The sequence below is a fragment of the Apteryx mantelli genome, chromosome 4 (assembly GCF_036417845.1).
Source record: "Apteryx mantelli isolate bAptMan1 chromosome 4, bAptMan1.hap1, whole genome shotgun sequence".
NCBI classification, from domain to species: Eukaryota; Metazoa; Chordata; class Aves; order Apterygiformes; family Apterygidae; genus Apteryx; species Apteryx mantelli.
The window spans coordinates 27817668-27840686 of record NC_089981.1 but is presented as its reverse complement, the minus strand read 5'-3'; the positions used below and the strand labels follow the sequence as shown (position 1 = coordinate 27840686).

Below are 23019 nucleotides of genomic sequence, written 5' to 3'. Positions count from 1 at the left end.
CTCGTCATTGCCTTCCTTTACAATGTTGGTCAGATTAGTTACTCCCATGCATACAATGCATACAGAACAAGACTACAAAGTTCGGTTCCTGTAAGGGCCCAGTTCCTTCTGTGCCCTCTGGAGACCTCTGGATGTTATGGTACTGCTATACATCGTCAAAAGGAACTACTTAGATCCTCTTCCTATGAATTCTTCCTCCTCAACAAAGTCATATGGTGAGTCTAAGGTTCATAATGGAAGGACTGATGCAACATTACTTAAGGTAAGTCCAAATTAACAAAGTTTTGGTAAGATATGATTTGCTGTATGCATAGAATCATTTCTTCTCTCTACTTCTTACATTGAATTTTCAGTCTTCTAATAAAAGGGCTATAAAGGGATCACTGTTCTTGGAGGAGAGCTCCATCAGGTCACAAAAATAACCGGTTCTGAGAAAGAAGTTCTTCACTCTTTTTCAGCCTCCTTTCTCTCCTCAAAAGTAAAGAAAGGAGTGCATTCTCACAGGCATTGTGACTGGACGTCTGGCAGTCAAACAGTGATGTGCACACCCTCCGTGGCAGGTGAATCAAATGGAGTCAGCAGAGTTCCAGAGCTCACTTCTTGCTCCAGCCAGTCCTCCTGGGCAGGCGTGATGAGTGCCTGGCTTCCGATTCCTCTGCAAGCATACACTGAATTTGAGGTAACCCAGCCTGGCACTAAAACTTGCAGGGCAGAACTTACACCTCTGGCTCCATACCTCTCATGTCTTCTCAGATGTTTTTGGCCAAGAGGATATCTTATGCTGGTGAGTCTGAAACCAGGAATCTCAGAGATTCCTTTGAGGGAGGATTTGCAGTTAAAGGATGGAATTAGCTTGGGGATAGGAGGAAGGGATTTCAACTTGGCAGATGAGAACTGGGAAAGGAGAAGTAAGCATGGTATATGCATTTGTATGCACCATGACAAAGTGGCTGTCACTATTGCCGGTGACGGTTCTTGGCTACAGTCTATCTTCTCATTGTTAACATGGATAAGAAGACATACTGCGTAGTAAGTAAAATTAAAGAACCTTAAATTGGTTGCATTAATCCATGCTTCACAGTACAGAAATAATAGAAAATATAAACAATTCTAAACCACAAGATAATTTTTTTTGAAAAAAAAAATCTGAAAGGCTGCCCAGTTAATGCCCTCAAATTTGAATTATATTGATTAATTCTCATCAAATTTATAAATTCTTTATCTGCTTCTGTCAAACCTGTTTCATGGATGGTTTTAGAAAATGAAGTTTTACTGATAATAATGATACAATGGTAGTAACTTAAGTTGTGGTGCAAGTTTGAGAATATTGATCTGTGGGGCCAATAAAAGTTAAATGTTCATGTAGTTGTAAAATGTAGAGAAAATAAATATATGAAGTTGACTAAATGAGGTATAAACAGCATGATCAAGGTAGTGTTTTGTTTTTTTCCTCCAACTTTTCTCAGAATTGTTTCTGGACAACTTGTTTCTTCTTGTCTGTGTTAAGGCAAATGAGGTAATCAATTACTTTCATTTTTGCAATGGAGAATTTTCCTTTTGATATCTCCTGAAGTCAGCCTTTACGTTGTTGTGATAATCATAGTGTGACTTCCAAGAGATGAACCTGGCAAAATAACACAGCTGTTATCTGTTCCCTATCTAATCTTAATTTAATAGGGCTATGGACAATTAGTAGTCTGATGTCTTCTGCTAAATGAGAAAGAATAATGGCTTGTATTTCAAAGAAGACACGGGAGAAAGCTTGTGGACTAAGCTGCTCCAGCATAAGTGTTCCAGTGCTCTTGAATTCCTAATCGGCAGTGACCCTTCTGGCGTAGTGTGCATCCCCCACATCCTTTTGAATCCAGCTAATGGGTACATAGCTCTAGCTGAGCAATCTCTCCCAATGTTTTTGTTCTCCATTGTTGCTCTCATTTCTCTAAAACATTTCTGTCTTAGTTTGAACTAATACTTCTGGTTAGTCTCACTTCTGTTGTCTTTAATACTCTAGAGTAACTAGCAATTGTGTGTTTTCTTGATAAGAGCATTAAGCTAAAGAAAATGGTTCCAGTAAAGAAGAAAGTGTTTTCCTTTGGTACTGAGATTAAAATGTCTGACCAGAAATTGGCTGGCTTTAAACACTATGTTGTGATACATTCATAACACTGAATAATAGATACTTAATGTATTTGTGTGATTGATGCTTATTTGGTTCTATGTGACACTAGAGACACCCTTTAAAAAAGGCACAACGCAACTGGAAAGTTTTGACTGCAGCATTTCTTCTAGAATCTGCACACTGAGTCGTCTTTTGATTCTGTACTGCAAGAGATCACAGGTCAGAGCAACTAGTGCCTATGCTAGCCTCTGCTATGCGGGTTGTATTACCTGGCAGAACATTACCATCTGTGAAACTTAAGTGAAGAGAGTAAAAAACTTGTAAATAGCAGAAATCTTCTGTCTTGTGTTTTTTCTATGAGGTTTTAGAAAAGTAGAAATGTGTAACATTAAACCAATAGAGCCTTTAAGTAACAGTTACAATGGCATAGTGTTTCAAATGATTCCTACTATTCACCTTGTGGTTTGTCTATATTCTAAATATCTTGCCAAAAAAAGAGGTAATGATTCACTTCTGACTCATCTCTCCAGATCAGCAGAATCCTTTGCACCTTGGATGAGATCAAAGTCTAACAATTTTACTTCTTTATAAAACAAAGACTAATGTTTGACTTAATACATATGTGTTATACCAAAAATTCAAAAAAGGTAAGCTTGATGTTACATATTACATATGGGGAGCAGATTGCTTTCTGACTTCTATGTCAGCCATGCCAGTTAGACATGAAACTTGCTCCTATATGTGGTCATTCAAATGGACCTAGTATGCTGCTCTTTGTTTTATCATGGCATTGATCCTACTGGTATTCACTAATCTCTGTAGTATTGCACATCTCTCTGATGTGTACGTTAACTCAGCTTCTTCTCTGTCAGATAAGTGAACTAAGAAGCAGTCTTATTTATTTTTGAGAATGGGTTTGTAATCATATTGTTCTATTCAGCATAAATAAGACATTAGCAAAGTACTGTTTCTAATTTCAGATGTTACATCCCAGGAAAAATATCTGCTAATTAGGCAGATTGCATAATTCCAGTACAGGTCAGTGAGACTGATCAGAAATACAGAAGACATGGCCTAAAGAGGAGAAAGATTAAATTAATTCAAGGGGATTTTTCTGAGTCTAGAGAAGATGAGACTTAAGTGAGATATGCTAAAGCTTTAAATACTTAAGCAAAGTATTCAGAATAATGTTTCCAGTGTCCAGAGTAGGTAGGACAAGAAGTAACAGATTTAGATTGCGGGAAGGAAGATGCAGGCTAAACATTGCAAATTGTCTAAGGATTTAGAGGGTTGTGACTTACTGGAGCGTATTGCCCTGGAGTATTATGGAAGTCTTTTAAAACAAGTTTGGTAACTTTCAGAAATTGGTATTGCTGGATCAGATGAGTGAACTTATTGAGATCTTTTTTAGGCCTATTTTTGAAAATACTTGGACTAGAGATGAGATCCTATATGGATCATTTTAAATATCCAGTAAGAAAATATGTACAATGGTAGATAATATTCAGATAATATTCAGCATGAATTAGATGTGTCAGCTGGAACTGTTTCAGTCCATACATACAGTTTTTTGTTCACTGAGTATGTAAGTGTCAATGCATCTCCCACCAGAAACAGTCTTTATATTTGTTGAGGGAGAGATCTAGAATTCTTGCTGAAAAAACAACAATGGTTGAAGTTCAGCCATATTTAAGATTCTGTCTAGTTGTCAGCTTATGAATAAATGGTAATGCAATAGCCAAGATGTTAAAAATGATTGATCTAAAGTTAGTTTGCTAAAGCTTATTATATTTTGTGTATTTGTCAAGCAATGTTTCTCTCTCGATTTAAAACAAGTGCATACTGAAGTCATTGAGAGGTGTTGAATGCTTTTGAAAATCATATAAATTATATGCTTACAGTGATAATTAGTTTAAGCAACTAGGGATTTTAAGGTAAATTTTAACCTTTAGCACTGAGTTTCGTTGCAATAGACGATGAATTACACTGTTCTTACGGTCTCTTTTCAAACATATAATGGTCTTTTCAGATATGAAGAACCTGAATTTTCTATAGACTGTTTGCCATTCATGATGGTGTAAATGGGATATTTAAGGTATGTTGCATTTCCCTCTACCTTCTCACATTAACATTGTTTAGACTGTACAGTCTTTGGGACAAAAACAGTATGTCTTTATACAACGTAAAATACAATGGCACAAGATCTGAAGATGCCTTGAAGGAGCCTAAAAGGTAGCTTTTGTGGAATTTAGGCACATAGAAGTGCAATTACATGAACTGCCAAATTTATGTAGGCACAAGAAGGGTCATAGGTACCTATGTTTTTCCTGGAAAAATTAGGGTCATAAAGTTCTGCTGTGGTGCATGCTCATCAGCACTTTTATCTTAATTGAACTTATTGTGTAAGCTGAAGACAGCCAAAGGGTATTTGAACCCCTCTTTAAAGTGGGGTGCATGTAGAGAAAGGAAACTTAATTACCTTAGAGTATCTGGACTTCTCTAAGATGTTTTGTCCATATTGATTCCATTAGCTAACCTTCATTCCTCCTTGGCATGAAACACCTACCTGGATTCCCTATATTAGTAAAGGACCCGAGCAGCAATTGAGCCTTCTCTATCCTTTATCCCCTCATTTTAATGAGGGCTTAAGAGTGTCCATGGGACATAAAACGTGTATGCTGTTGTCTAAACACTAACAGTGGGATTAATGTTAAGTATCCTGAGAAATCAACTGTAATGTAAAAAGCTTATATTTGTTGTATGTAATCACTTTTCATCCTTTTGATATGTCATAATTTATACAAATAATGAAAATTTCTTTTAAGATTTTTATTACTAGCCTAATCAAGGAAGTTAACATTTGAAAACAGCAAGGGAATTAGTAGTAAGGTTGTTCTGTTTTCTGGAATACTACTATGGGCTGTTATATATCGCATGCAAAATTTTGGGCCAGCAGCCATCTGCTTTGCTGCAGTCATGCCAAACTATTGGATTAGATTGCACATCCCTGATTTGCTCCACTATTTTAATGGATTTAATCTATTCGGAATGTTATTATTCAGAAGAATGTCAAAAACGTAATGTCTCCGGAAGCCTGGCAGTCTTCCTAAAAAGTGACCAATTTGAGTGTGCGTTCTGCTTTATTATAATGCCATTGACATCAGGAAAGTTGACATGCTTTCAAAAATATCTGAGGGGATCTAGAAATGAAAGAAGCTGCTGATTGTCAAGTTGTATCGCATGAAGGACAGCAGGTATAATATTTCTAGAACAAAAGTTTAATTTGATCTTAATAGGGATTTGAATTATGAGGCCCAGCTCCAAAAAAAAAAAACCTCACCCTTCAAACATCTAGCGGCTCTGAAAACACCTGTGTACCTTCAGACTTATACTGAGAATTTATCCTTTCAAACTTTTATTTAATAGTCCACTGCACTTGGCTGTTATCTTATGTTTTCATCCTTCTATCTCTCTTACCCAAAGATAAATTCTGATCTGACATCTTCACCATTATGATTTTTTTTCTATTTATCCTTAGTCCTTATATATTCCTATTCAATGTGGTGTTGCAAAATTTACATCATCTTTTTTCACCACCCTTTCAGGCTGTCTTTTACTGTTTTCTCTGAACTTGCTACTTTTTCAAGTCAATGCGCTATGTTAATGACAACATAATCTCTCATCTACTCACTAGTACTTGTACAAACCTTTAGGCTCTATTTAGGCTAATAATATGCATATTAATATCTTATTTGCATTTTTTGCAAACTATCAGAATCTAGTTAGCAGGACAACGTATCAAATCACGAAAAGGCCTGCTTGCTATGTAAGCTCAGACTCCTTTAACACTTGAATAGCTTGTGGAAGTTTGGGGTTGAGGGAGAACAGTTTATTATATAAACTGATAATTAAGACAGGAGAGACTACTGTGACTTAGTTTACTTCTCATACTGAAGGCAATGCAAGTTAGAACTAGAGCACAAGAGAAATATCTGATAACTGGTTTTAAAATTTCTGTAGCAATCCATGGATAACTATCCTCGCTGTTAGTTATACACCTGATTCCTAGTCTAAAGTAGTCCAAACCATTCACCTGTTTCCTAGTTTAAAGATGTTTCATCTTGACTTCTATTTATATTCCTGCCTACTGACTGCAGAGATCTCTTTTATTAACTTTCTATTATCTATATAGATAGCTGTAGACTGTAATCAAGATACTTATCTTACTTACTAATCATAATCATAATACTTACTAATCATGTGTTTGGTAAACAAAGCAAATGAAGTCTCTTGAATGTGTTACTACCCAGTATGTTCTACAGTACACTTCTGTGGTGTATATTCTGGACAGATGCTTGAGCCTCCAGTTTACCCAAAAGCTGTTCAACAGTGCTAGTGTATCACCAAATATGAAATAATAAATCATTCTGAAATGAAAGCACATTAGTCTGGACATGGTCCGGCTCTGATATGATCCCATACTATTTGGTCAGCTCACGAATCAGTAGGAGTACCTGGCAGCTACCCAGGATATGTAGCATAAACATATTCTTAGCCATTCTCATGGCTTTTTCAGAATGCTGCTAACTTTTTTGAATGCTCCTTTAATTATGGACAACAGGATACAGTATTCAAGGAATGCTTGTGCCAGCACCAAATACAGATGGAGCTGCTGTATCCTCACTCAATAGTCTGTCAATATGAGCTCTTTTGGCTGCACGGTTAAACCAAAGCTCATGTTTAACTAACCATCTACCATGAATCCCAAGCCCTTTTAAGAATTACCTCTTTTCTGTATTGATTTCCCTAATCCTATGCCTGTATTCTGTTATTTGCTCATAGACATCTGAATTTATATTTGGACACATCCAAAAAGGCTAGAGTCCAGAAGGGGAGGACCTTCTATCGATAATGGATATGGCCAAAAAGAAGTCTAACCATCTCACAGAGGGTGACTGTAATGTAAGTGTATGAAATGAATGTAATCAAGTGAACTCTTTCCAGGATTACAGTCTACAACTTCTGCAACATTACTAGAAGACAGAACGATCTTCTACTGGAAACTTGCCTGCACCACGATGGTGCCTAAAGAGGTATCACCAAAGCAGATACAGAAAGATCCGCATTTAAGTGTTCTGCTTGAGTCTAGTCAGGGGCAAAGAACATTTGGAGAGAAATACCAAATCCCACTGAATAGAGACTACACTAAACTTCTACAGTTTAAAGTCAGTGCACATCAGATCATTCTGTGCAGTTCTGTGATACCAGTTATCCATACTACCTACACTGGGGATGCCGAAATATTCTCCCACTCGGAATACATCAGTTTCCTTTGCAAGATAACCTGGTACAGGGAAAATGGAGATGTGCAGATCTGTTCAGTAATTTAACTCAAGCAGATGCTCATATCAGTAGGAAGAAAAAAGGTGAACTAGGCCACAAGCACTCATGTTTCAGGTAAGTCAGAGTGGTTGTTGAGGGTAGGTTGGGTTATTAAGAAGAGAAGCTCTATTAGTGTGCCCATTATACAGCAGGTACCATTAGCCTTCTCTTGCCTTGCTGTCATATCTGCAACAGCTTGTACATCTCTAAAGCTAACACCAAAAGCTTGCCTTAGACACTATCAGGAGCTGATGTGATATCCTCTGGAGAGCTGTTGTTTCAACAGTTCTTGTGGAACATGGTCTGCAAAGAAATGAGCTCTCCTTAAGCATCTACATAGAAAGTTTCCTAGTTTGTCCTTGGCATGGTGAATAACTTCAGAGGTTTGGACTTGCCAGTAGCGCATTATTTAGTATGACATGCCTGTTTTCTCAGCATCCACAGAAATTACATAGGGGAGATATTTCTGTTCCTGTTCTTGGCAGCTATTCTCAACAACAAAATCAATGATTTACCAGCTATTTGCCAGTGACCAGCAGGCTAAAGAAGGCATTGCCATGGAGCTCCAGAGGCATTTAAGCAAGGTCCTTCTGCTAATGCCAGATCCTGGTCCTGCATGACCTAAAATATTTTGTATCTACAGAAAATATATTCATTTTGTTCTCTTAAAAAAATTTCTAGGGCTCCTGGATACAGCATTTCTCTTTACCCATAATACAATGACATACCTGCACAGCAGAAAGAACTCTATTAGGCACTTTCTGGTTAAAAGAAAATTTGTCTTGCAGGTCCAGTTTGTTTCCTGCAATGTTACTCAATCCATGGACTAAGGAGATAACATCTTCCAGTCTGATTTCTAGCTTATAAGTCACTACTGACCTAAAAAAGGAGCAAATTTTGCTCCTTTCCATCCCTGATTCTGTATAGATTTAAAAATTACCATAATTCTATATTAACTTTAAGAGTGAAATAAGCAGACTCTTTCTAAATTGCAATCCAAAATAGAACTTTAGCTGCTATAGATACAGTGATTTTTACCAGTGGCTCAGTTGGTACTTAGTTTGAAAAATTCTGTTGATTCAATTCAGAAATGTCATCCAAAAAACAGTAATTATTTTTCCAGATAAACCACTTATGCTTCAGAATGATTTGTAAATAGTTGTGAAAATTAGAAAATATTGGCTAGTTGCTTTCAATCTGCTATATTCTTCTCTATTTACATTTTTTCTGTTTTAATTAACTTTCATTTTCCAGATTATATGACTGAACCTCTGGACAGTTGTTAGCTCCCAGTTAAAACATTGCTCACATGAGTTAAAATAGATGCTTAATTATAATAAGCAGCTATAATGTTCTCCCCTTCCCCTGTTTCTCTTTCATCATTCCCTTATTAAGAGAAATTGAGAACTAAGACTTGAAAGATTGTTCACTGAAAAGCTATGTAGATATGTCTTGGCATACGGTCTGAGTTAGCTGAACTATTTGTAGTGTGTACTGGCAAACTAACGAATAAGCATTATTATGATTCCCTAGGTCATTCTGTCATTACATATTCTGGATACATATGAAGACTCAATCAGAATGAATTCAAATGATTTATTTTCAGAGAAACAGTAATGTTTCTCGAACTTTTATGAAATCTCAGTCTGTATAGTTAATTTTTGAAGACATACATTCATGAACCTTCCTGAATGTATTAGGTTCACAGTAAGCTTATATTCACCAATATCACAGAAACTAATGGAAGTTCAGGAAATGGAGAGTTAGAATTTCTTGGGCATTCTTTAAGTGTTGACCATGATGGGGTTCTAGTTCTTTTTCAGTTCCCTTTTCAGTTTTGGGGAAGGCTGACTTCCTTGGCCAAGGTTGTTAACCCAACACTTAAGTTTAAGGATAGAGTTTTGAAGAGGAGGACTGAGATAATTTGGTACTGGCTGCAGTTCTTGCACCAATTAGGAATCTCCTGGCAGATAGCAAGGTGTTTTGCCCTAGGCCTTAAACCTGGGATTGGGTATAGGTAATTTTTCAGGCTTTGTGCCTGAGAAACAGGGCAGAAAACATCCTTTCTTATGGACAGAAATGGCACAAAAGAGCAGGACCACTTCTGGAGTGTCTAGTTTAAGGCAGTTGTACAAAACTGTAACCAAGATGGAAAAAAATGGATGCAGGAGAAACAGTAAACCAAATGGGGGAATGCACAGAAAATAAACTAACAGGGAGCTACATATCTATCAGTACTAAAACCTCACATAATTTCCCAAAGTGATTATACATTTATATAGCATTAAGTAGGAAAAGAATGAAATAAAACTGAACAGTGCTTCACATAAGCTAGCTAGCTGTGTTACAGCAGCTCATAATCTGCCTACTGGTACTACACTATAGTTGGCTGTGGAGACCTTGGAATGGGATATAGAAGGGAATAAACTAATGGAATGGTGAGTTTTGTGTATGAACTCTCCAGCTAACAATGTCTGTGATTGCCCTCAGAAAAGACAACTAGTTATAACTCAAGGACAAATTAAAAGATATGACTAAGTAAAGAATATAAATTCAGGTCTTAATCCTAAAATTCATATTCGTGTGAGCAGACTGCAGAATCTAGTCTGCATTTACAAACGCTGAACAAGACAGAAAAATAGCACAAAGATTATTGTAATCTTACAGCAACAGAAAGAAGCTGAAGTAAACAAGCTGGAAAAAAAGAAAGATTGCCATGGAGCCATGGATTAACACAGGTTGAGAGCAGCAAAGGTGAACTGAATACACATTTCTAGCTAAACTGACAGCAAAAAAGCCCTTTCCTACATTCGGGTACATTAGCAGAGTTACAGAGAAGGTATGTGAAAGTTTCTTCTTTTTGGTTCTGAGGTGGCTGTACCTGGAAACAGTGCTTCCAGTTCTAAATTATCAACATGAATTCAAAGAGCTAACTGCAAAAATTAGAAGTCTCTAAATGCTGGGGGAGGAATTTAGGAAAATTGTGAAACCATGAGCCCAATACATGGCATTACTAGAAAAAAATGGGAGGTTACAACTTAATTTCAATTAAAGAAATCTTTCCATCAGTATCTGGATGTATTGTCTTAGTCCAACACATTAGGATCTTTAAAGCCAAATTGGAAATACTCCTGCAAATGGGAACAATATTACCTTGATGCAGGGATTAACTACATTAAATAATGGTTTTTTTCATCTTTAAATGCTATGACAAGAAAAAGCTATACTGATTAATAAACCAATCTGGCTTTGCAGGGAAATGTAAGTAGCTATGCTATATATAACAAATAAGAGGGAAAAATAGAATAGTAATGAATTTAAACAGTGAGCTATGAAATACAGCAAATTAACAGTAGAATAAAAGTGACAAACAAAATCTATGGTCAGCAGAGTAGAAAGATAAGGAGTTCTTAAAGCATACAAACATTTAAGCATATTATGAAAATAACAAACAAAAATACAACACAAACCCCTTTCAATGACAGCCATCCATTCCTTAATGGGAATCTCAGAAATTTTTAGAATGCAGTAACGCCAGCAAAAATGCTGAGATGAACTATTCAATGCATACTTGTTCTGCATTTGGGCAAAAATCCAACCAGTGAATTTCTATCACACAATACTTTAATCACAAAAGGATGTTAAATAGCAGCCAATTATACCAGATATTTCAGATCTAGAAAACTTTCACCAGGGAATTCTGAAGAGCTGGCTGGCTGATGAGGTCTCTAGGCTACTGATGTTATTACTAATCCTGATATGATGGAGAAATTCCAGAGGACTGGAAAAAGCTAATATGTCAATATTTTAAATGGCTAAATTGGATCATTAGGATAATTCTATGTCAGTCTCATCTGAGGAAAAATAATGAGGAAAATTGATACAGAATGAAACTTGTATAATATAAGTCAGGTTGATAAAAGCTTATAGAAAAGACAGTTTGTCAAGTGTATTTGATTGCTTAATGAGACTGTAAGTTGGCATATAATGGTACAAGTTTGGATTGATATTCTAAGGCTTTTATAAGGCATTTTGATTTAGAAACCAGAATGACATATAATCAATATAGTTCTCATTAAATGAATTAAAGATTGAGAAGAGTTATATCTCAATATACATCAGCAAAATGGAATTATCACTAGTCAGGTGTGTTCTGTGCATAGCCCTACAAGAACAGGTTCTTGGCTTTTTCTCTTTTTTTTTTTCCTTCCCTTTAATAGAGATTTATTTCAAACATGTCTTAACTAAAGGATATCCTCGAGTTCTTGTTACCCAGGTGGCAAACCTTACTTACAAAGTACTGGCTGTCTAATCTAAGAGTAGAAGGTGGGATATGGGAAGTGCATGCTGAAGGCACCTAACTTCTGCAGATTCCACACTTTTTATATTAATATTCTGCAAGACCCCAACATCTGCTTATGCAGATATCCAGCAGAGTCACAGTCCTGACAGCACCGAGAACCTCAGCAGCTGTCTCACTCCTACGCACCACTGTCTGCCACGCTCTTAGGAGTGCTTCATTCACAGCTTCTAACGGAGTGGCCAACGCACAGCTATCGCAGCCGCGCCCTCCCTCTCCTTTTTGAATCTTGTCTGTTCTTCACTGGAAGGCAGTTCTTCAGCAAGAGGAGTAGCCAGCATACCTTCTTCAGAGCAGCCAGAAACAGGCCGTTGAGAGACTCCGTGGGACATGTGAGTGACTGCCAGCAGACAAAGTAATTTAAACGGGACCTGCAGCGTTGTTCTGTTGTTAGGCTGTTACTAAGTGGGATGGTGTTAGCTTCATTTGAACCTTCTCTTTTGCTGTTTCAAAACAAAGGAAATGTTTCTGCTCAGTGTCAGCTGAAACTGCCAGGTCAGCAGAAAATGTCACATTCCTGCCCTCAGAAAAAGGGTCCAGGTCCAGAGTGGTTGGAGATTTTTTGCTTTGCAGCTCCAAGTCTAAGCATAAGCTGTGTAAACAGCAAGGCCTGATATTTGGCCCTGTCCTTAAGTAACTGCTTGCTCAGCGTGGGTTTTGTTCTGAACCTTGTTCTGAGGTCCCACTTCTCTCCACACAGTAGGGACTGGCATACCATATTCAGAGTTTCTGGTGAAAATGAAAATGACCAACTGGGAAAGAAAAATGAAAGAAAATGAAGACCAACTGGGAAGACGGGGCAAGGAAGAGGAAGGATTAAAATGCTTGAATTGACAAATCATTTGTCAAGGCTGGAAAAGATATAGTTAGATAATTCTTAATTACAGAAATTTAAATAGATATCTTTAAAACCTTTTTAGCTATGTATATTTAATGGATGTAATGAACAGCTTAGCTGGAATAATTTATGTGGGATTTTCACAGATTAGTCAAAGTATAAAAATTTTGAGCCATATTCTCCCTATTTATAAAAATATGCTTCCAAAGTAAAAATGGCTTCCTAAATAATTACATCTTTAAAACCAAAATCAGAAGTTAGATTCAAAATAGATTGATGGAGTGAAAACATCAACTTTAAACACAGGACATGTTTTACATTTTTGGTTGAAGTGTGTTTTGTTTTGGTTTTTGTGAAAATCAAATAAACAGAAATCAAACTTATGCACAAATAGACAGAATTTATCTGCAAGTCCTTAGAATTCTTGCTCTTCTGACAAGAAAACATCTAAAAATAGAAGGCAATGTGGATCCTCCGTGGCTGCAACTTCGAACATTTTACACCACCTCACAATCTAGACCCTCATCTTCACCGTCTTTCAGCACAGATGAGGTATGGCTGTGGTTGTAATGTCATACCTAATCTTGGTTTTACATCTGGAATCAAACTATGAGGAAAACGCAGGTGAAATCGCTGAAGTAATGAAGTGAAAAACAAAAACATTTCCATTCGGGCTAGTTGTTCTCCAAGACAGTGTCTTCTTCCTGGATTGGAAAAAAGTTTTTGGAAAGATGGTTTTAAAATTATTTAATTACATTTTCACTCATATTATGAATGAAAATAGTCATTTCTGTGTTCTAGGAGGAACTCTGAATTTGATGTTGGTGTTCTGTAAGAAAGGATAGATGGCAATTTATGGCAAGTGCGTTTTAGAAAATTTGTAGTTTTCACTACACGAATGCTATTGAAGCTAATCCTGTCAAATGTATTTAGATAAGCCATTAGCCATTTTATCCTGCCTTGAAGTGCCACTCTAGACAGAAAATGTTTTAAACAAATGATACTGAATTTCAGCCTCTGTCTCCTACTATTCTCTTAATTACACCTGCTGCCAATCACTATTACTTGACATAATAGTAAGTAGAAAGATATGAAACAGCTCTGGATAATGCCTTGAAATGTTAGTTCCCATATCATGCATGACTAGTTGCAAGGGGTAAAGGTGTTTGTGGAAGAAACAGATGAATGGATAACAAAATCTGGAACAGATAAGGTAAAAAGTAGCTTAATAAAATACATGGAATTTATCACATCTAACTTGGGCCACTTAGAAACTGTGCATCTCATCTAAGGGAATTGTTTTGGCTCTTCTTAAAATTTTTGGAGAAAGAGTATCCCGATAGGTAAACTAAGTCATCCTGTAGACAAGGCTATGTTTTTTCACTGACTGCAGAGGTAGCCCAAAACCTAATTTTTAGGTAGCTAAAAATATGTGAAATTCCCCTACCTTATAGACATCAAAAGACAGATCCATAAAGATGATTTAGGACCATCAGAATACTTCCTCAAGACAAGGCAGTGCTATATACTGACTCCCAAGCTAGTTCTGAATAATATCTGCAATTTCTGGTGCTGATCTGAGTGCTGAAATTTGAAAGCTGATTGTGTAAATCACCTGTACATAACTTCAGCAGCAAAGGACTATGCACGTTAATTGCAAAACAAATATCACTTATTTACCACAATAATATGAAATGTATAAAACCCTCAGATAAAGAGATAGTACTGTCTTTTTTATTACTTTATATAACAAAATGCTCATCTATATAAAAGATATTAAGTTTTATATTGAATATAATTTTAAAATAGCTATTTCATCAGAACTGTGGATATTCTATATCATGATGTCCATTCCTGATTTATTGCCATTGCTTATATGTTGCACATTTCTAGATTTCTGAAAAAGAGTAATGGAAGGAATCACTTTTACCTAGTGAAAAAGGAACAAATGCATCTTTCTTGATAAACTGCCCACTGCTGTCCAAAAACCTCTCCGGAAAAAACACTTCTGGGTTGCTCCAGTATTTTTCATCAAAATGAACAGAGTAGAGGTTTGTAATGACTGTAGTCCCTTCAGGAACAGAATAACCATGCACAATAGTATCTTTAGAAGTTGCATGAAAAATACCTAGTGGAACTATATTACAGAATCTTAGAACTTCATGCAGAACTGCCTCAGTGTATGGCATTTTGCATTTCTCTTCTAAAGCAGGCATTTTGTTTGGGCCGATGATTAAATCGATTTCTTTTTGAACTTGTCCTGTTAGGAAAAGGAAAAAACCCACCTGTTTATGGTGTAATAGTTTAAATAAAAAATTAAAGGATATAAAATATATGCTTTTAAAAGAATACTGAAACATGAAATATCTTATACAACAATATAATACCTTATAAGCTCTTAAATTCAGAGTCTGTTTTCCTTATCCTGCTACTAGGAATTCCTACTAGCATATACACCAGTAATCTTCATTTCAAAAGTAATTATTTTCAATATGATGCCTTAATATACTTTTCTTCGCTCAGTATATTTTTATTTCTGGAGCTCTTCAAAACTAAGAGAACAAGCATGAGACTGCAAAGACAAAGTACACCAAATACGTAAGTGGACATAGATAATTCTGAAATAAGCCACTTAAACTTTCCCTTGTTTAATTCTGCCATGATTCTTTAGAATTTTACAGCATAAAATCATACATTCTTAAACTGAAATATCTGGTAACAATAAAGTGAGAGTAAGAGGGACAGCAGTAGTTAGAGTCTAAATTTTAACTGTAAAGGAACAAATTAAATTATTCTTTAAGCTTTTTTTAAAAATAATTTCACAGGGTATTTAAATAATCTCATATGGATTCAAACCTCTTTCTTTTTTTCTGTTACTTTGTTTGCTGAAACTGTCAAACAGCCCCTAATTAATATAAAGTTGGATTTTTACACTTCCTGTGGGTTCAGTAATGAAAAGCTGAGCAATCACAGAAAAATTATAGAAGAATCACCAGGTTCTTTAATCTGAAGTTAACATATTTCACATCAGAATAAAGAGACAAGAAGCAGCTTAGTGAAAGTCTGTTTTGTAATCTAGTCATGTATGAGTGTATATTGTAATACTTAGATGGAGAAAGTCTAAATAAATGAAACATTGGTAATTTTTATTTTTACCCAGATGAACTGATTTTGAATCCTGATTTAGGAATTCATGATGTTGCAAAATCTGAGATCAGAAGATGATTTTAGGTGAGTGGATCTCTATGAAACTGGCTAATGTTTAAGAGGAAAAACTACAAAGTTTTCTTGATCTCCATTGAAAAATACTGTCTTGGTCAGATCTTAATGGAAAAAGAGTAAGGATGTTCTTGTTTTAAGATCTGGATGTTGTTTGTGAAGCAGGACAGAATGATTTAGATCAGAAGGTCAGAGACTTTAAGTGAACTTTTTTGTATTTAAGCTTCTTATATATATGTAAAGAATAAATATACCCTTTTGACTAATTATGGCACTTAATGCACCTCCTTGTTAATAAAAATATGGAGCATGTATATATGCATCCTAAAGCTTAAGTAATCAGATTCTAATTTTTTCATTTTATTATATTAAATTTTTCTTTTTCGATAGCTTATTATATTGTGCAAAGCATATAGATGAATTGGTGAAACTCAGAAGCATTAAATTTTTTTTAAATCCATTTGTTGTAAACCATCTTAAATGTGCTGACTGGTTAAAAACAGCAAAAGCAGTTTTAAGCTTCCACAAAAAATTATCGGTTGTAGTTAGTGAACAGAAGCTAGGTACTTCTTTCATATGTCCTTCAAGATTTCTAGAACTAACACTTCAAATCCCATCATTTAAAATCCTGTCAGACCTTGCTTTTACTCCTGGGCCAGATGAAAAAAGTTTTCCTATTTTTAATCTCTAATCAGTTTCCTTGTATTGAATGAATGAATTACCTAACTAGAAAGGATGAAATAAGAACATACGTGAGAAGTTAGGGCTGTCAGAAGATATTTGAGCAAACTTTGGTTCTACTTGCTTAGCCAGATATTTTAACCAGTATTTGAACCAGTTTGGTGAACATGAGACTTAAAATAATAATAGTGATTAAAAAAAACCTTCGGCATCAATTTTTTAATTTAATCCCAATGATTTATATTGTTTATAGTGTGTCAGGTCTTAACATATGTAAAGCTGTATTTAAAGCTGTATTTAACTAAAAGTGTTAATACAAAATTTGACCTTTAATTTAAAAAGAATTGTTTATTGCCCATCCATTTTAAATTAAAAATTTTTCTAACTGAGGAAATTAGAAGGCACAAAGTCATGCACTCATTACCATAAGAAGAAAATGTAATCAGTCACATATAATATCTGGTTCCCATGCAGCACTTCAGATCTCAAGAGCTTTATAGCCATGGGTAGTGTTGTAATTCCCATTCTACAGATGATGAAATTGATGTTAGAGCAATATTATTTGGTTAAAGTATAAACAGTAGCTTTCCAGGTCTTAAAGTTTGTGTCATTTAGTCTGCTTTTTCTTCAGAGACTGAAGTTAGTTGAACTAAGCACTGGTAAGGTTTTGACAGGAAAAGCGAAGTGTGGGCAGTGAAACAAGAAGCATGACTGTTTACCTCTAAATTCCAAATTTTTGCACAAAATGTCTGGGCTGGCATTCAAACATCCATATGGCTACCTCACTTCAGAATGACTCTAACATCTTTTTATTTTTAAATGCTATTTTCCAAAAGTATAAAAATATGTCTAAGTCTATTTTGAAGTGAGGCTCTTAAGGATAAAAAGAAATTGTACCCAAACACTTAGCCAAAACTTGATTTACATAATTTTTGCTGATGATTTAGTGCATCTGCCAACCAATATTATGCATTGTACCACTAAACTTACATATTTTAAGATAAATTCTTTATTTTAAAAAATTGTTAAAACTCCATAAAAATTTATTCCCAAAACAATATACTAAAATATTATCCTTATACTTAATATCTCCTTCATCTGCAAATAAAATAAGCTTTTCACATATGCCCATAATACATTTAGAAAAAGATCTAATGGAGTAATATATACAAACCTTTCTTTTTGGTTAGGATTATGGATAGCACTTCAAATTACTACTTTGAAAAAGCATTTTAAAATTGCAATAGGAAAGCGTATCAGTTCCTCAAAATGTCAAAAACCTTACCTTGAATGTTTGGATATAGAGCCATAAGTAACACTGCCCATCTTAAAACATTTGTTGTGGTTTCTGTCCCAGCTATGATGAGTTCTCCAACAGAGAAAATTAAGTTTTCTGTTGAATATGTAGATTCTGGATCATTTGCATTGCAATCCATCTCATCTAAATATGCATCTACAAAATGTCGAGGTGACCGAGGCCTTCTATTTTCAGAGACACGTTCAATAAGCTCTTGAAGAAAGTCATAGACTTCTGCTGCATTTTTAAACAGCTGCTGGTGTTTCCCAAATGGCAAGATACCAATCCAAGGAAAAGCATTATATAAAAATACAGAAGCACTAGCAGCTAATTCAACATTTTCACTAAAAATCCCAATCATGTGCTGAAATTCAGCATCTTCATACGTAAAACGTTCTCCGAAAATAATCAAGTTAGTAATATTTGAAACAGCATTTGTTATCAAGTTCTTGAGATCAAATGGTTTGCCTTTGTATGTATCAATGGCATCAAGAAAAAACATAGATTCTTCTGAAATTTTGTGTTCAAAGGACCTTTGACCATATCCAAAAATTCGAAAGGTATTTACGGCTAATTTGCGATGTTCTGTCCATCCTCTGCCATATTTACTGTTCAGTAAGCCTGAAAAAATATTTTGACACAGTATTTTATGCAACTATTTTTCCTCCCATAAGGTAATAAAACTTTAAAGTATCAGTCCACTCTAAAGGTAAATTATTATGAATTACAAATGACAGCATGATGACTGGAAGAACCACTAAGTGATTGACTATACAAATGATCTCGCTGTCTCAAAGCTGGATTAGGTTTACTTATACTACTCCTGACATACATTTGCCTAACCTATCCTAATAGTAGGGTAATAGATTTTGTACCTTTGTGTGAAGACATATCAGATCAATTTGGACTCGCTTCATATATAGGAAAATTGGATCTAAGATGGAACTGTTGCTAAGGATACTTCCACACAGCAACATGCAGCCTGACTGTAACATCAGCAGGTACATCGAGAGTACTGCGTATCCGTAAAGAAATGAAAGCATTTTAGCAATCGCAGCCCAAGCCTCCTAGGGCACAAAGTGTATACTGTGGCTGCTATTGTGTGCTGAAGCCCATGTTTCCCTTTCTTCACTGTTCTTACTCAGCAACTACTCAAAGTAATACATCTGATAAACACAAGTTAAGAAACGAAATCTTTCTGTAATATAAAATGACCTTTCCTATTAAACTTGAATTCAAAAATTAGTCTAGGTTAAAAGTAGTTAAATTAATTAAGCAGTTTAAGAAAAGTAAATAAATGAATATTGAACATCCCAAGGAAAGCTGTTACAATATGCATTCCAAACTGGAGACAGCTGCAACTTTTGGGTTTCAGGTGAAAGCTTTAGAGCACAAAGTAAAACGGATAGTGTGACAGAGATGCTACAGCTCCAAGCATAAAAGGTAGAAAACAAAGAGCAAAAATCACCATGGAAAAATAGTGAACTATTGAACCACAGAAATTTAGTTTGATTGTAAGCTCTGAAATTCCTCCAATTCCTGAAATTCCTCATCCAAATGATTTTGGATGTTAAAGGCCCATCTAATACAGATGTTTTTAATAAGAAGGCTACAGAAAGCAAATCTGCAGCTCATGAGGACTAAATCTACACAGAAGGCAAGACTAGATGCAAAAGAAAATGTTACTCAAAGTTTACACTGAACAATTGGAAGAATTCTAGTAAGAGGTGATAAATGTAGCTATTTCAGAAGATGCTTTCATTGATCATAGCCAAAAGATAACTAACAGATGCTTCAAAGTTAGTTGATCACCAGGAACAAAGTGGCCCATCAACTGTCACTAATTTATGGGGGGAAAAATTTGGAGGCAAAGAATTACGCATCTCTTGCTATGGACCACAGTCCAAGTGTGACAATTCTTTCCAGAATTGAAAGGAATCTTTAATATCTTCAAAGAAGCATCAAGTATTTTATGCAAGGACATAAGGAAGTAGAGAAAATACCTAAAGCAAATGTTTCATGTGATCATAAACCCATCTATGGGGCAAAAAATACATTTCTATGTTTAAGACAGTAGCACTTACCTCCCATGTTTGTCAGCTTCTTAAACAAAGGAAGAGATGGTCTATCTGCAAAAATTTCACTTTGATGGACAAGGCATTCTTTTACTGCATCAAAGCCATTCAGTACAATAGCAGATATACCTCCAAGATCAAGACTGAAAATCTTTGAGGGGAAAGAAAACAAATAATAAAGGTTGTAAAATGTTATTACAAGTAAATCTCAAGACCACATAATGAAAACAAGTAACAAAAAGGTGGAATAACACTAAACATCAGTGCAAACTGTAGACTTGAATAAACTTCAGTACAGCATACAGATTACTAGAGGTTCCACTAGTAATCTAACTGTGGCATCGTAGAGTTTGTTGTGAGATAATTTGTCAAATCTGTCAAAAGATGCAGTAAATGAGCCCATGCTACATTCTGTGCTTTGCAATGCAACTACAGTGGCCCGCTCTCCAAAGTAAGGAATGGGGAGGCTTTCAGATAGTCGCTAAGAAAAAATGTGATTTGTTACCACAATGCACATATATCAGAAAAATGTATTTTCCCCCTAACATTAATAGATATGCTACATAGTTTTTTTAAAGAAGAACTAGAAATAAAATACTTTAATTGTCAACTTTTCTAATTTGCTGGGACCATCTCCCCAGGAGGAAGGAAAGTTTCGCTGCCATATCTGCTCCTCCTCCCTTCCTTAGTAAACGTAAATTCCAGTGGCTTCATTTGGTTAAGGGCAGCATGACTGAAGCCACATGTTCATATCATGAAGCCTTCCAAAATGTCACGTAGTAATGGCAGACGCAGAAGTGCTGTCAGTCGGGAAAACAAGCTCCATCTAGTCCCTTTGGTCTCTGAAACTGGACAGAATCATCAGAAGACAGATACGAGAGCCGTGGTGAGAGCCAGCAGAGGCTGGCGTAGCCCCGCTAGTCTCACCTCCTGTTTTCAGAAGTGGGTTGCATTAGGTGCTTTGGAGGAAGATGCAATAAGTCCTGCAGAAGGCACATACAGGATAAACAACAGGAAAATCTCATCCTAAGTTCTAAAAATTAAAAATTAGCCTAAACTCTGAAGGTTGAAATCTATATCCCTTTTCATACTTTTTTTAACATTATAATGCTGATATTTTTACCTATACAAATCTACATTTTTTCCTTGTTCTCAGAACTGTTTACCTCCACTATATGAAGAAGTAAAAAATTTTAGTCTAATTATGCATTCTGTGAAAACTATTTCCTTTTAGCAAGTTTGAGTTTTTTCCACTATTATCATTGTTCTATTCCTTTTTTATGTGACAAGAAGAAACTCCTGATATATTTCTCCAGACTATTTGTGATTTTTGTATACTTTGATAGAACTTTTTAATCTTTCTTCCTACATTATACAATACTATTTTTAAAAATCTCTCTGTTGTATTTTTCCAGAGCCCCCAATATCCAGATTGGCCTTCTTCAAGTTTCCTGAAACTCTGCAGGATCCTTTCTGACAGGAGATGGACAGAACTGCTCACAGCACTCCAGGCAAGTAGAAAAGCTTAATTTATTTGATGATATATTTTTCTCCCTATTTCCATACTATTCATCCTAATATTTTGCTTGAAACACTTTTTACTTTTTTCTATTGCCAGAAGAAAAGGAAAAGAATTAAAAGATCACAGAATCACAGAATGGTTGAGGTTAAGATAATCCTATCCTTTTATTTCTCCCATTTAGCATGCTTTTAAGTCATACACTTTGCTTTCCGTTCATGACAAGACTGAGATTACTCTTTCTTTTGTAGCTTTCATAAATGATCTTGACAAAACTTTTTGAAAGATTTATGTTCTATCAACACTCTTTTTGCTTGTTAGGTGTTAAAGTTAAGTGACTCTAACAGTTTGAAAGACATGGTTTTCTTGACAAACCGTGAGTTGTTTGCTGGACACGAAGCTCACTCTTTCACGGACCCCCCGTGAGAATCCTTCCACGTAAAACACTGCGGGCGTTATAAATAAGCCGGAGGCGTACTGCCATGCTCATGGCTGGCTGGCACACAGGGGCTGGCTCGCCAGCTGCTGCCAAAAAGCGTGTGTACACGCACACACTTACAAATGCTAAGGCCTGCCTGCCTTTCTCCTGCTAGGGGAGCGAGTTCGGGTTCAGCTTTCATGAAACTTGCAGGATATAGCTGTCGCCCGAAGCTGACTGAGGAATTTGGAAGATACTTCGGGAAGGTTCACAGATAGCAAAACTGCTTAAGTCTTTTCTCTAGGGGAGACCAAAAGTAACTGTAAGGGAAAAAGTCCGATGTATGAGAAAGTACGAAAAGGAAAAAACTGAAAAAATCCGTTCTCAGAGATAAACATGTAAATAAATAGCGCAGGTGTCCCCCTTACAGCACTTTGTTTTTAAAACAACGTGTTCTCAGTGAAAATGCTGCCTCGTCCAGGCGCCTCCCCGTTGCCGGGGGCCGTGCTGGTGTGTCTGTTCGTCTGCGCCTTCGCGGCCTCTCTGGGAGCCGCCGCCGCCGCGGGCAGCAGGAGGCCGGCGCGGCGCCGGCGCAGGGCCGTGCCCAAGAGGGCGCCCGGCCCGCGGAGCCGCCGTCGCTCCCCGGCGCCGGCCCGGCCCTGCCGGAGCCTCTGCTCCCCCGCGCCGGGCCGCGTTTTCCGCCGAGCTTTTCCCGGCCTGGAGCCCGGAGCCCCGCGGGGCCCCGCGGCCTCCCGCCGCCGCGCCCGGCCCGGCCCGGCCCCTGCTCGCACGGCCCCCGGTACCTGCCCGTGGATCTGGCTCTGCCGCCGCATGTAGACGTGCGGCTGCTCCGCGCCCAGCGCGTGGATGTTGCCGATGAGCGGCAGCCTCGCGGGGCCGGGCGGGAAGCCGGGCGGCCGCCGCTGCTTCAGCACCTGCCGCACCGCCAGCGCCAGCGCCAGCAGCAGCAGCAGCAGCAGCAGCCAGGCGCCGCTGCCGCCCGCCGCCGCCGCCAGCCCCATGGCCCCGAGCCGCCGCGCGCCGCTGCCTCCTGCCGCCGCGCCGCGCCGCGCTCATTGGGCGGCGGCCGCACGGCCCTCGCGCTCATTGG

General features: G+C 37.0%; 1 protein-coding gene across 1 annotated transcript; it reads right to left on the bottom strand.

The window, feature by feature from the left end:
- Positions 1-9083: 9083 nt before the first annotated feature.
- Positions 9084-22816, bottom strand: CYP2R1 (cytochrome P450 family 2 subfamily R member 1). The gene is made up of 5 exons (XM_067296084.1): positions 22712-22816; positions 19981-20122; positions 17885-18517; positions 14630-14959; positions 9084-13403 (listed from the first exon to the last, which is right to left on the bottom strand). Exons 1-5 carry the CDS (start codon positions 22739-22741, stop codon positions 13228-13230), a joined length of 1311 nt encoding a protein of 436 aa, XP_067152185.1. The 5' UTR covers positions 22742-22816; the 3' UTR covers positions 9084-13227.
- Between the last annotated feature and the right edge of the window lie 203 nt (positions 22817-23019).